This window comes from Cheilinus undulatus, linkage group 4 (assembly GCF_018320785.1).
Source record: "Cheilinus undulatus linkage group 4, ASM1832078v1, whole genome shotgun sequence".
NCBI lineage: Eukaryota > Metazoa > Chordata > Actinopteri > Labriformes > Labridae > Cheilinus > Cheilinus undulatus.
In genome coordinates this window covers 37,059,320-37,074,467 of record NC_054868.1, presented here as the reverse complement: position 1 = coordinate 37,074,467, position 15,148 = coordinate 37,059,320, and the positions used below count along the sequence as shown (strand labels likewise).

The window sequence follows — 15,148 nt, the reverse complement described above, 5'->3', positions numbered from 1 at the left end:
AGACAGTGGTTTGGATCACTCCCCAAATCGAATCAGTTCTTCTTTGTACCATTTCTGACATTTCCTGAAAATTTCATCAAAATCCGTCCACAACTTTTTGAGTTATGTTGCTGACAAACAAACTAACTAACAAACGAACAAACCCATCCGATCACATAACCTCCTTGGCGGAGGTAATTATGAGATAAATAGTCACAATTTTGAGATAAAAGTCATAATTATGAGATAAAAAATAATAATTATGAGATAAAAAGTCGAGTTACGAGATAAGTAATAATTATGAGATAAAAAGTCCTAACTTTAAGATAAAAAGTTGAAATTATGAAATAAAGTTGAAATATAAATCATTGAGACAAGTATGAGATAAAAAATCAACTACATTTAAAAAACATGAGATAAAAAGTTAAAATCATGAGATAAAACGTCGAAATTATTAGATAAAAAGTCAAAATTATGAGATAAAAAGTTGAAATTATAACAAGTCATAACTATATTTAAAAAACATGGGATAAAAAGTCAAAAATGAGATGTCAAAATTATGGGATAAAATCAAAATTATGTGGTAAGTAGAAATTATGAGAAGTCAAAATTATAAGATAAAAATTCAAAAATGAGAAAAAAATAAAAAATATTAGATAATCAAGTCATAATTACAGGATAAAAAGTTGAAATTATGAGATAAAAAGTCAAAATTATTAGATGAAAAGACAAAATTCTGCGATAAAAGTTTAAATTAAGAGATAATTGTCAAAATTATGAGATTTATAAAGTTTATATAGTTTATAAAGTTAGAATTGTGAGAAAAAATAAAAATTATGAGAAAAAGTCAAAATTGAGATAAAAAGTCAAAAATGTTCGGATGATGAAGTAATAGTTACGAGATAAAAAGCTGAAATTGTGAGGAAAAGAGTCAAAATTATGAGATAAAAATTCAAAAATATTAGATAAAACATCATAATTATGAGATAAAACAGCCAAAATTCTGACTTTTTATCTCAGAATTTTGAATTTTTATCCAATAATTATGACTTTCCTTTTTTTAATCGGCTTACTTCCACATTTTTCTTTTTTGAGTGCCATATAAACAGCACAAGCCATGTTGAATATAATCCTTTAATATCAGTTTCAGGCCACTTCATATCTGATCTTTTTGATTTCGACTTCAGACCAGCAAAGCTGCACTGAATGCAACTTTGACACCATTCTGGAGCAACAGCATCACCAGAGGCAGGAATCAGCCACACTTAATGAAACAAATGTCCAAGATGGCGGGGGTGGAGGCATTCAGTGGAGGCACAGTGAGGTGTTAGACCCCAATGATATTTTTGGTGATGCACCTGTACAAGCCAAACTTAAGTGGTTGTATCGTAATTGACCAGTTTTTTAAAGACATTTTTAGAGAAATGGCTGAACATGGTCACAGAGGGATGTGGCTGCAGTGCCAAAGAAAAGAAAAAAACCCTAGGTTTAGAAAAGCTAAAGACTCTAATCAGTGTAGAAGTCATGTTTGGATCATGCATCCAACAAGCTGCACTTTATCTTGGAGGATAAAAACCCAGCTTTCAGTCTTTAGAGCTGCTGAATAGCTCTATGGCTGCGGCTGAAAAGGACCCTCCAGACTCCATGTGTCATGGCCGTGGGAAAGACAGTTAACCCCAGTTAGCTCCTTCTGCTGTGTGTGGCATTTATATTTGCTTATGAAGTTGATTAGTTAATACTGATAGCCACTTCCACCAACAGTGTGTGAATTATCTTAAAACCCCTTTGTCTATCAGATGAGCGTAAAAGTTCCATGCAAGCTCATGTCTTTTAACAATTAAAAAAAGTTTACATAAATGAATTCAAAACCAGGTAAGTTTGATTATTGTAAACCAACTTTATTTTAAACACAACAAATCCTGGTAATCCTATTATTTAGTCTTTTTTTCTCTTTCAAAAGGAAAATATAGACTCTTCAAATGTCAGAACATTTCTTTTTGAAATATAAAACATCTCACTGTATTATACAGCATTAAATCAATGAGCCGAGCTCTCCTCCAAAGAAGAGCATTAGTTAAATGCTCCACGGTCCACATAAGGATAGGCCAGGAAATCTCCCAGCTTGTTGCCTTGAACATCATAGTGCAGCATCCGGAAACACTTATCACAGAAAAGGCATGGATCACTGGGAGCAAACTGGTCGTTAGTTGTGTACCACCTAGAAAAAAACAATATTTTTAATTGAAATGTGCAGTTTTTAAGGGAGAAGAGATATCATTGTATTTTTACACACCTTCCAATAAAGATGTGGCACACGGCACACTTCTGGGTGGCGAACCTGTGTTTATGTGTGATGAGTGGATAGAGCTTCTTATCTAGGCAGTCGTTCTTATGTGCTAGTCTGTAAAGAGAGAGAAGACATGAGCTTTTTCTAAGGAGTCTGTGGTAACCATTACACAGATTTGTCTCACATTTCTGACATTAAGAGAGGCTTTCATGAGCAGTTACAGTACGTTAATAATAAGTCAGCTCATAGACGGATCTACTATTACGCATTTCCTGCTGCAATGAAACCTAGCAACTCGGGTCTTGTGAGAGTGGTCGAAGCCTGTCTGACAATGAGGAGCTTTATTTAAAATCTTGTAGTACTTGATCAGACATTGGGAATTGCAGAGCTTTTTACATCTTGACACAAATCCAAAACATGACTAAATACAATATCACAATAGTTTATTTTATAAGAGTAGAGGAAGAGAACCAAAATGAATAGGTCTAATAATCTGGGACCAAACTGTCTAAGAAATTCATCGAAATCTGTTTTTCTTTTTTTAAGGGCTTTTCAGCTAAGACTGAAAGGTTGAGGTGAAATACACAAGAAATTTGGAAAGCTTTGATTGTATTTATTTTGATTCCTGTGGTCTGCTGCAGTCAGGAAAAATCCAAAGTAAAGCAAAGAAAAAAGAGGTGGCAAACCAAACACAAAAGTGGCCACTGCAGCTCAATGCCTCAGCTAGTACTCTTTACCATAATCTTGAAATTATACATGATTATACGTTTTTTTTTTTTCAAATTAAAAAGGATATTTTTTTGTCTTTTGCTTTAATAATACAAGTTTGCAGAAATTCTTTTGACACTTTCTTCAGTATTTTTCCACATTTTTCAGTTTCAGCGCATTCAAGATCTGCCAGTTTTCAAGTTGCCTAACAGACACACACAAATCACATAACCAGGAGATTATCAGAGAGGGATGAGTTCTAACCTGAGACCTGACCTGACCTGACCTGAGACCGTTTCTTTTTTTTTTTTTTTTTTGCAGCAGATGTTATGCATGACATATTATGCGATCATTTAGGTGCCATTTTTTTTAGAATAGTCTACAAAAAATCCTACCTTCTTCATTTTTGTACTTTTTTCTTATTAAATATAAGAATGACAAAAACCCTTCAATGAAACAATTTATATGCAATGTGCAATACGAGTCAAAATCATCATAATTGGACACTTTTAAAGAATTGTTCAGCCCTTGTTTAGGAATAAAAGAAAGTTAAGGAATAATCGCATATCAAATCGCAATTGCAATATTGGGGGAAAAAATTGCAATTAGATTATTTTCTAAAATCGTTCAGCCCTACTTCTGTCTGCACATGCAAAGTAGCATTGCCGCTTTTTAACGTCTTTTCTTCCTCGTTATGTGAAATTCATCCATGAAACAGAAACACCCAAACTGTGATGTTTGTTATCTGCAGCACCACTATTAACATTTATATTGATGAAAGTTTAGTGTTATGCTGGTGACAAATCAACCAGCACTAACCTGATGTCTGTGATGATGACGACATGTTCACAGTCTCCCTGGTGACAGTAGAGGTATGGGAAGCCCACTTTTACTTTCAGATCCACAAATCTTGTGTCCTCCATCTTGGCCTGGGTGTAAGTTGGGAAGTTGCGAGCCTTCGCCCATTCAATGGTAGTCCTGTATCGCACAGAGAGTGAGTATTGTAGCAAGATTATTTCAAAGAGATGTTTGTTAAAGTCAAATTTTATTTCATCAAACTGACTTCCAGTAATTCGCAACATCCGTGGTAACGAGCTTGAGGAAAAGTTTTTATTTTTCTTTTAACACATTAGGGTTGTCCCCAATTTTATGGATCTGTTTTTGGATGAAACTTTGTAAAAAGTTTCTGTTTTTCTATGGTCACATCACCTTCATTACCACACATTCCCAGAACATGTTTTTCAGAGCATGAGGGTTTGAGTGTGATGTTATGAAAACAGTGCTAACCACAAGTTTTGGTTATTTTGTATCCTGATCCTGACCTGAACAGGGATCACAAGGAGCCAATTAAACCCTCTCAATACAAGAGGTCTTTGTTCAAGCCATCACTTTTTAATTATATAAGCTCTGATTTAAAAAAACTGTTTTAAAAGAATCATTTATTGCTTTTACATACCCTTATTCCATAAAGTTGGGATGCTGTGTAAAACTTGAATAAAACAAAATACACTGATTTGCAAATCCTTTTAGTCTATGTTCATTTGAATACAGCATATTTATATTTCTTGTTCAAACTGATGAACTATATTGTTTTTGTAATTTACCCTTTTGAATTTGATGCTTGCAACAAAATCCAAAAAAGTTGGTCAACAAAAGACTGGGGAAGTTGTGAAATCGCCCAAAACACCTGGAACATTCCACAGGCAAAAAGGTTGATTGGTAACAGGTGGTAGTACCATGACTGGGCACAAAAGGAGCACTCCTAAAAGGCTCAGTCCTTTAAAATCAATGATGACGTGACCACTTTCTGAAAGACCATGTGGGCAAATACTTCAACAATTTATAAACAATGTTCCTAAGTGTGCAACTGCAAGATTTTCTGATGTTTCCCCATCTACAGTCCATAATATCATCGGAGGATTCAGAGAATGACGAGAAGGGCCAAGGCTATAAACCAACATTGAATTCCTCAGGTGGCCCTGCATTAAAAGACAGCATCACTCTGTGACAGATGTTACTACTTAAACTCAGGGACAGTATGCAACTGCACCTAAGGGGGTAAGTAAAAACTTTACTATGATTGAAAGCCATATAGCAGCAACTTCTAGAAGTGTCGCTGACTTCTCTGGACCTGAGCTCATCTGAGATGGCCTAACCTGAGGTGGAAAAGTGTGGTAAGTCTACATTTCAAATTGTTTTCGCAAATAATGGCTGCCAAGTTCTCCAGGCTGAAGAGGAAAAGAACTATCCAGATTTCTATCAACACAAAGTTAAAAAGCAAGCATCTGTGATCGTGTGGGGTTGTATTAGTGCCCATGACATGGGTTACTTGCACATCTGTGGAGGCACTGTTAATACTACCAGGTACATACTGGCTTTGGAGCAACATGGTGCCATTCAGATGGCTTATTTCAGAATTTCAGACAATGCCAAGCCACATTCTGCACAGGTTACAACAGCATGACTTCACATTAAAAGACTGCAGGTACTAGACTTGTCTGGATGTAGTCCATACCTGTCTTCCATTGAATATAAACAACAAATTATGGTGCACAAAAAAACCCAACAAACTGAAAGCTCACACTGTTGACAAAATTAAGATACACATTAAACAAGAATGGGAAAGACTTCCACTTCTTAAACTTAAAAATTTAATGTCTTCAAACCCCAGATGCTTACAGAGTGTTGTTAGCAGAAAAAGTGATGGAAAAAAAAAGCAATAAACATGTTTCTGTCACAACTTTAATGTAACATATTGCAGGCATCAAATTCAGAACCTTCGTTTAAAAAAGTTAATGCATTTGCAGATTATATATTCTGTCTTTGTACTGTATTCAGCTGAACTGAGGTCAAACAAGATTTGCAAATCCCTGTATTCAGTTTTTTATTATTATTTCACACAACCGGATGACTATTTTGAAATGTGTATCAATCATTACACACTGGAAAAAGGTTTGAAGAAAGGTAATAAGGAGCAGGATTCAGGGTAAGTGAGGTAACTTCAGGTTAGATCCTACTGCCTTTTCATGTTACAAAGGAGGAAATGTCTTCTGATAATTACAGAAAAAAAATTGACAAACTCTTGAACCTACGTAGCTTGGTGTCTAAATCCTTAAGAGTTTTCATTTGGGGAGGAATATATCCAAGAAACCAATTTCTTAAGTAAACAGATTATCTAAAGATTTGCAGAAATGTTTTCCTGTGAAATAAGTGCAGGGTTTTTTTCTTCTTAAGAAGGAAGAATATTTCCTAAGAATTCTGAGAAGGAAACAAAAACCTGCTTTTAACAAAACTTTTGGCTCAGATTTCTGGGGACTGGTTTAAAGTGTTTTGAGGAAAGTTTCAGTTCAATTCAGAAATTCTGAGAAATAGAAACAGGACAACATCTGCACTAGTGCCTGCAACTTTGACATGACATGGGAAACCTCACTATTGGTAAACATTGTATCATCTAAGTAAGGTGAAGTGGCTTCTTATGATATGCTTAGTAAAAGAGAGAATTTCAGGAAATCCATAAAAACTTAAATCTATTTTCGTCTGGTTTTAATAAAGACGACAATAAGTACAAGAATTACTGCAATGTTGAGTGAGATGTGTACAACTAGAAAACCACTCAACAAATAAGGCTCAAGAAGTCACACACAACATGAAAACACATCCAAGAAACACGTTCCCTCTCAGAAATACAGAGCTGAACGCCCTCATGGCTACTGCTGGTAAAGTCTCATCCTCTCACAGAGTTCATAACCAGCATCGTGTGACTATTCAGGGTGATGGTGGTTGCAGGCTGGTGTCTACAGAATTAGTAACCTGCCCTCCCGTATAAATGTACAGATACTGAATTATATATCAGTTGCTGTGATAAGGATTTATACATTTAAGTCTTGAAAAAGGCCTTTCTGTTGTTGCATGCTGCATCTTATGTAATAACATCCTAGAGAGTGAATAAAAATTTCACATATGATTTAAGTTGTTGTTACAAAGCAAAATCATTCTGTAGAAGATCTACGTGAAAATCACCTCAGGGACGGTGATGAATGCGCTCCAGGGAACGCAAAGGTTAAATGACTTCCTGCATAGTAAGAGATCCTCCTCTGTGTGGCATTTATGTCTACAATGTAAAGGGCTGTCTGTTTTCTCTACTCCACAGAGCAGTGCGGCTCATCCAATAAATCTCAGTTCCACACTAGACTGTATGTTTGTTACCAGGTCTTTTAAAGGTAATTGGTTTGATACTTTCTGATGTGTTTCAAGAAGTAAGGGAATCTAACTGCTGATTGGCTTTATTCACAAAGTCAAGTAGGTTTGTGGCTCAAGTTTAAATGGATTGTCAGCTGTGCTTTTAGTGCAGATACAGTGCATTCAGAAAGTATTCAGACCCCCTTCAATTTTTTAAAATTTTACTATGTCGCAGCCTGATTCTACAGAAAAAAAATTATTCTCATTAATCTACACTCAGTACCTCGTCATGACAAAGTAAATAGAGAATTCTAGAAATGTTTGCAAATTTATGAAAAATCAAAATTAAAATATCACATTGTCATAAGGATTCAGACCCCTTGCAACAACACTTGAAATTTAGCTCAGTCTCCTCCCATTTCTCTTGATCATTGCTGAAATGTTTCTACCACTTCATTGGAGTCCACTTGTGGTCAATTAATTGATTGGACATGATTTTGAGAGGCACACACCTCACTATAGAAGGCCTCACAGCTGACAATGCATATCAGAGCAAAAACCAAGCCATGAGGTCAAAGGAACTGCCTGCAGAGCTCAGAGACAGGATTGTTGCAAGGCACAGATCTGGGGAAGGCTAGAAAAAAGTTTTGCTGCACTGAAGGTTCCCAAGAGCACAGTGGTCTCTATAAATCTCAAATGGAAGAAGTTTGGCAGAACCAAGACTCTTCCAAGAGCTGGACATCTATCCTTAGTAAAAGTGATTATAGAATTACAGAATAATGGAGGCCACTGTGCTCTTGGGAACTTTCAGTGCAACAGAACTTTTTGTAGCCTTCACCAGATCTGTGCCTTGAGTAATTTTTCTTCATTTTTCATGCAAATTTTAGACAAATAACCTTGAAAGGGAGTGTTCCCAAGCAGATCAATATAATGAGAGGAAACTGTTTTAAAACAATCACTGGAATTATATGCAAGCAAGACTCACATGCTGATGTCCTGACACTCGGGGAACCGCATGTCATTATAGAAAATGCCTTCAAAGAAAAAGAAAGAGGACTTGAAGTGATCCTGAAAAAGAAAACATGAAATTGTCAGACATGATTATTTGATCTTATGTGGAATTACTGACAAATTCTGACCTTATAAAAAGTTATTTTTAATTTTAAGTGAATTCTATGCAAGCTTACTTTACTAATGAAGTCTGGAACCATGTCGGGGGTGTTACTGAACTCTCCACACACTTGCAAGTCGCTGACACAGCAGATTGCATCCTTGAGCTCTACCAGGCTGTGTGAGCCAGTCATCAATACAGTCATGTGAGGTCGCACGTACTTAAACTGAACATGAAATCAAGGAAAACATATCAGATAAGGATGGATGGTAAAAAATGATAGTCAGATTGGTATTTCAAGAAAGATAACGTACTCTATCGAGGACAGCTGGGTAGTAAACATTGATAGCTAGGATGATTTCTCCTTCAGGGATCATGTCAGTCATTGATGCAGGTTTTCTTCCAACACTAACACGCTCCTAAAGACAACAACCCAATGTTAGAACTGAGAACCTCAATATTTACTTATGTTCAGTACTTGAGTGATACTTCTGTGAACCCACCAGTTCATCTGCGTAGAGGTCATGTCTGTTCTTGTGTGTTTTCAAAGTAGCTCTGTAATCTTGCCTCTTTTTTCTCTCTCTGTTGACAATAAATCATAGGATATTAAACTCTTCATGCTTTGATGCAGTAGCTGTATCAAAGACACAATAAAGGAGGAAACACTTAAAAGTGTAATACATTAGTGTGTTAAGCGTCGGATCCTCTGGTACAACAGTTTCATCAGGCTGCTGATCCTCAGGATGGCAACGCAGTGAATCAATGCTAGAAAAGAGGAAAACAAGGTTAAAGTTTAGGAACTTCATGTGAAGAATAGAGTCTGTCATTTAAATGACGACTTAAATTAATCTTAGACCGTAGGTGAACACATTGATCCAAAGACATACTCTGACACTTAATATTTGCTTGGAATGATTATGATGTAAAAAATAAATAAATAAAGGTTGTGGACTGTGGATGTTTTGGGGGGGGGGGGTAATAAGATCAAATATAAGAGCACCAGTTGTGTGCTGTGGTGTGGCAACTAGGGCCGGGCAATTAATTGCAAATTTGATTAAACTGCAATATGGTCTGCTGCAATTTACAAATCGCAGAAGTTGCAGTATTTCTTTAACTTGAAATGTCTCAAAATACTAGTGTAATAAATCATTTTTTGCAGTGGCAGAGACTTTATGCTCACTATGCAAATATCTAAGTGTCAATTTTTTATAATGTTTACAAAAATCCTCCTTTTTGTGTTTTATGTATGTTTTTGTTTATCAAAATGAGTGGCATAAAAATGATAATGCCCTTAAACAAAGCCAAAGTAGTTAGCTATTTTGATCTAAAACTGATGAAGCCTAGCATTACTTCATGAAAGTCATACCCCATCTACAATCAGCTGGTAGCCAGCCTCACCTCCTCCACCCCAGCCGCCGCCATTATAGCTTAAAGCTTGTCGCACCCCCATATTCAGATTCATGCTACTATGGATTAATTAATTTGGAAATAATTTCATTGTTTTCAATACACATGGACTTATTTATGGAAATATTTGTTGTGTGAATTTGTCAAAAAATACATAAGATTAATCCAAGAATAATCGCATATTAAATTGCAATTGCAATATTTGGTAAAAAAAACAAACAAACTGCAATTAGATTATTTTTGCAAATCGTTCAGCCCTAGCAGCAACACATAAGAAGTTGTCATACAATTATGTACGAACAGAAACCCTGGTTAAAATTAAACAATTATATGCAACGATACCTACAAAACCTCTGTAATAACCAAAGTAGGAATTATGAACTTTTCAGCCTTTTATTTGACATAATTACACAAGTGGGGATGTCATGAAAAAATGAGTTTATGCTAAGAGTTTAGCCAGGACAGGGGTAGCAAGGGTGCTGAAATCAGAGTAGAATTCTCCTTTTTGCCATGCGTTTGAAGATATCAGTGACGTTGCTTAGGTAAAATAGCATGTCCCTCCATGAATAGCAGCGTAAGTCTGGGGAGTCTGTCTCCCACATCTGTCTCAGAGCTACAGTGCCGTGAAAAAAAGTATTTGCCCCCTTTTGATTCCTGATTTTTTTTTTTTTTTTTTTTGCATATTTATCTCACTTAAATGTTTCTGATCATCAAACCAATTTTAATATCTCACAAAGACAACCCAAGTAAATACAAAATGTAGTTTCTAAATGATGATTTTATTTATTAAGGGGAAAAATCCAAACCTATCTGGCCCTGTGTGAAAAAGTAATTGCCCCCTGAACCTACAGGTGGCAAACACTTTTTCATGGCACTGTATATAAAAAGCCTTTCAGTTTTAGTCACTTTAAGTCAAGGCATTTATCTTCATTTAACTAATGTAATTAGCCATATTTAAGATAAATATAGAGTTAAATTACCCATATTGATGCACTTTCAGTAGTTTGCTTGATTTAAAATGCACTGATGAAAGTACTAACGTACCTTACATGAAAAGTGAATAAATATCAGATTTTGAATATCCAACAATCCAGCTTTAACATTTCAGTCTAGTTTTAAACTCCCTGATGAAGACAAAACTCACTTTTCATCAGAGTTTTTATCACTAAAGATCTATTTTTGGCTAGTCTTAGCCTCCTCGTGGAGAAAAGGTAGTCGACAATAGTTTTTTGGTCATAGTTCAGTCAATAAAATTAACACTGCTGGCAAGGCAATCTAGAGGTTTCTTCATCATGTTTTATGTACCATAGGTGTTTTCTCAAACATTAGTGAGACAACCCCCTAAGGAGTTACACACTAGGTAGGGAAAAGACCTGAATTAATACTTCAAGGCATTTCAAATCCTAAAACCAAAAAAAACAAGGCCACGGGCAGTGACACTGATGATTTCTACTTAGTTATTTTTAATGTTTTAAACTACTGCCATTGGGTAGATGTCTGACAAAGGGCTTAGCAACATGCTGTATAAGCTGGAGTTTTTTTTGTTAATTTCAACAGCAAAGACCAAGTGAGTCTAACACTCACTTGGTCATCTACAGAAAGCAGGATGAAGTTGTTTTTCTGCTGATATAAAACGCCTTATGTAACAGCACACCACATAGTTCTAAGGGGAACATCATCAATGAAATGAGAGAAGCAAGTACTTAATCAACAGGGGGCGTTCATATCAACACTGACCGAAAGGTCCTCACAGGACCTTTAATGTTATTATAATAGGTTATCATAGGATACTATGTGTGGTAAATGACTCTACAAGGGTAAAAAACCTTCACTTTTTTATATGTTCCTACTTTTCCATAAAAGCTCACCAAAGTTAATTCAGTCATTCCAAACTAAAACTACATTGAACTGTTACTCAGGTAAACGTTAGGTGTACGTTGGTGTTGACGAGCTACCTGCAGATGGACTTGAGTTCAGCCATGGTCTCCGCATCGACCTGCATCTCTCTGGCAAAGTTAACGTCAAACGAGTCCTTGTCCTCCTCCTGGAAGGAGTACTCGCTCGGCTTCAGTCTGTTCAGCCACTCGTTCCTGAAAGAGCCGATATGAAACGTTTTTGTGTTGACATCTGCGTATTCATAGTCTGGGATGTTTTCTTCTACCGAACATTTGGATGCCGCCATGTTTCCCCACTTCCTGGCACGCAGGGGGATGTGGGTAATGTAGTTTTTGCATAAATGCCCCTCAGGATTAACTCAAGCCAGCAGAAAATGGTTTTCTACGTACTTAAAAAGTATAGAGAAATATTGAACAGCCATAAGACATGACTCCTATGATTTAATACCAGATTACATACCGAATATTTTAATTAAATGATTTAATTCAATTTAACATAAAATAAAATTACAAAAGTATAAAATGTTTAATCTAATCTGGCTTCTGGATTTATAGTTGTAAATCAGTATAACCGTAATGACAACCATAAGATCTCTTTACCGGGCTATTTAGTTTTGCCTTGTGGTTTAGATAATTTTAGAATGAAAAACGAAGGATTCTAGGATTTTCATTCCAAACTACATATGATAACATGTGAAGGAAAAAAAAAACAAAGTCCTGAGGTCCCATTAAAATCAGCTAAATAATAATATCAGCCAAATAAGTATCCAAGAGCTAAAAAGCTGTGTATAATAAAAAGGACTAAGCTAAAAGCTTACACATGCATCACCACATCAACACATACATGCATATCTTAATCTACACAAACACTTGCAAACACACTCAAACCCCACACAGTTTAAAACCTGTGCAATGTAACTTAAAAAATGCAAAAGAAACAGACACATACAGTACAACAATGCATGACTGATACATTCCTTGAAGGAAATATTGCACCAGATCAGTCTCTTATTGCATCAAAACAGTTTTTTTATTTCACCAAAATTGTGTATTATTTCACAGGAAGAGTCTCTTATTTCATAGAGAAAGTCTCGTTTGCACCAAAACAGTCTCTAAGTTCAGTTTCAGTCACCTATGGTTAGAAAATTAAACAGTTACAGCTGTGATGCTTTAAATCCCATGAAAAAACTGACAATAATAGTGCAGACTTTTTCTACTTTGCTCCCTGCCTCCTCCTCTCTGAGGTGTCAATATTTTTAATAAAATTACACAATAAACCAAAATAAAGAAGAATTGGAAAGCTAATTAGGCTAGAAATGATAAGTACAAGGACAAAACTCTCCTTGTTCTATCACAGAGGAGTTAAATGATTATTTTCCTGACAATATTTAGAAGTTAAACTTCGACATATCGATCATTTGTAATGGCGACACTTTTTCTTCCGTGTCCACCTTCCTGCTTAATACTGTTTAAGTGCACTTTACAATTCGTTATGCTTCTACCAAGGACTAGCTAAATTATATGGGCTATATTTCTCTCAACTGACAGATAAAATTAATTATATTATTAATCTATCAAAAACAAAGTTTGAAAAATAGAATACTGTAGCAACAGAAATATTTTTGCCCCATTACACTTGAATTTAATTTATCTCGACTCAACTATGAACATATTAAACCTGGTTTTGATTTGACATTTTATACCAAATTTGTAAGAAATCACAATTTCATGGGTTGAAAAAGACTCAACACACCATCTACTGTTTAAAATCAGTGCTGAACTTAACCAGCCCATTTACACCACACTGCTGGAGACTTGAATATGTTCATATTTCAGGAAAAGTTCCATGAGACACTCCTGCTTCACACATTCACACACCCTCCTCCATTGTGACCATTTAAGCATGTTTCCAAATAATGTAGTGAGAGTAATTTAATTTACAGCTGATGGAAAGTCAGTCACAGTCTTCTTCTCTTCAGGGCTCAACTGGTTATTAGATCTCACATGTCACTTTTGAAGGGGTGTGACCTATAAAATAACTGGATCAATGGACAGCCTATAGGCATGTGTTTCTTACCAGTGCGTTTGACATAACAGCATTTTCCATTATCATGCATCTAACTAACTATTATGCATCCTTTTTTCTTTTTTGCACAGACCCACAATTCACAGTGATATGTAGTAAGGAAGAATCACAATAAGAAAAAAAATCAATAAAAGAAAAACTACCGACCAAAATGTACCAAAAATGAAACTATGTTTTTAAATTTAAGGAGATAAAGGAAAAACCAACGAAAGATCTTTGTGAAGTTCAACTCTTCGTTAAGTTTTGGTTGATATATATATATTTTCTGTATTCAAAGTTTTCATTTTCAATAGCTATAGGAGCACAAACAGATGTGGCAGATGCACATTTTAAAGAAAAATGAAATATTAAGCTTCCTTCATGCTTTATAGATGAGCTGCAATTTCCAATACAGCGAGATGGTGTCAGGTAGGAGGGGCAGTGGAAAACAGCTGCAGACAACATGATTATAAAATTTATCCTAGAATGATAACCACTAAATCACAAGCGATAAATGGGAAAAGGGGGAAAACAAAAGCACAAGAAAACTAGCCCACAACCAAAAAAAAAACCTCCTATTCTTGACAATACTGAGAAAAGGGGAAATTAAACCACTGCTGCCATGCCGCTGCAATGAACACAAACTTCTAGGGAGACTGAGAAATGTACAGTGCTTAACAAATTTATTAGACCACCTGTCATATTTGTCTCAGAGACCATCCAGCATCATGAAGTGCTTTAATGCAGACGCTTTCATTTTCAGTGAGCTCTCCACGTTTTACCATTTTGAACAGGAATGAGGGATTTCAAACTGAATTCGCCTTTTTATACCCAAATTTGAGCTGGCTCACTGGGCTTCTCTGAGAAGTTAGAAATTAATCAAGCATAACATTCAACCACTAAAACTCATTTTTCTCTTCAGGAATGCAAGTAAATAACTATAATTTGACATATTAATCAAGAAATAATAATGTGCTTTACTATTTTTTCTGATTTTTTTGTGAATCAGTAAATTTGAAAATTCATGGATAACAATAATATTTTAGCATTAAAAATATCCTTTCAGTTAAAGAGCTTTTACATATTGGTGTATTAACCATTGCAGAAACATTAAAAATGATTTTGGTAATTACCAATGCTGTTAATTTAGGGCAGCTGTGGCATAAACCTTACTTTGGGTGGTGGTCTAATAAATTTGTTAAGCACTGTATCTTCAGATGTAAAACAAAGATCATCAGACTGGTGTGAAAAGGAGAGCCAAAAACACTGGTTAATGTTTTCCAGCACCAATAATCTTTAATCCTGGGGCAACTGGTTATTCTCATAAAATGTAATCAAGAAATATATAAGACAATGCTTATGTGACCTTTAACTTTCACACTCACAAGAAGAAGCACAGGGACATGCTCTCAAAACATCTGATGGTGAGATAATGAGTCAGCACAGAGTGCTGCAGCCCAGGAGTATATAAGTTTGCCACACCTGGCCCCAATCAGTGGCAAACAGCCACACACACA

At 35.6% G+C, this 15,148-nt stretch overlaps 1 protein-coding gene across 1 annotated transcript; it reads right to left on the bottom strand.

Annotated features, from left to right (window-relative positions):
• Window positions 1-1,862: 1,862 nt before the first annotated feature.
• snapc3 (small nuclear RNA activating complex, polypeptide 3) lies at window positions 1,863-11,874 on the bottom strand. Its single transcript, XM_041785454.1, has 9 exons — window positions 11,627-11,874; window positions 8,946-9,029; window positions 8,768-8,846; window positions 8,579-8,683; window positions 8,341-8,490; window positions 8,139-8,221; window positions 3,794-3,952; window positions 2,273-2,380; window positions 1,863-2,197 (listed from the first exon to the last, which is right to left on the bottom strand). Exons 1-9 carry the CDS (start codon window positions 11,851-11,853, stop codon window positions 2,050-2,052), a joined length of 1,143 nt encoding a protein of 380 aa, XP_041641388.1. The 5' UTR covers window positions 11,854-11,874; the 3' UTR covers window positions 1,863-2,049.
• Window positions 11,875-15,148: the final 3,274 nt, after the last annotated feature.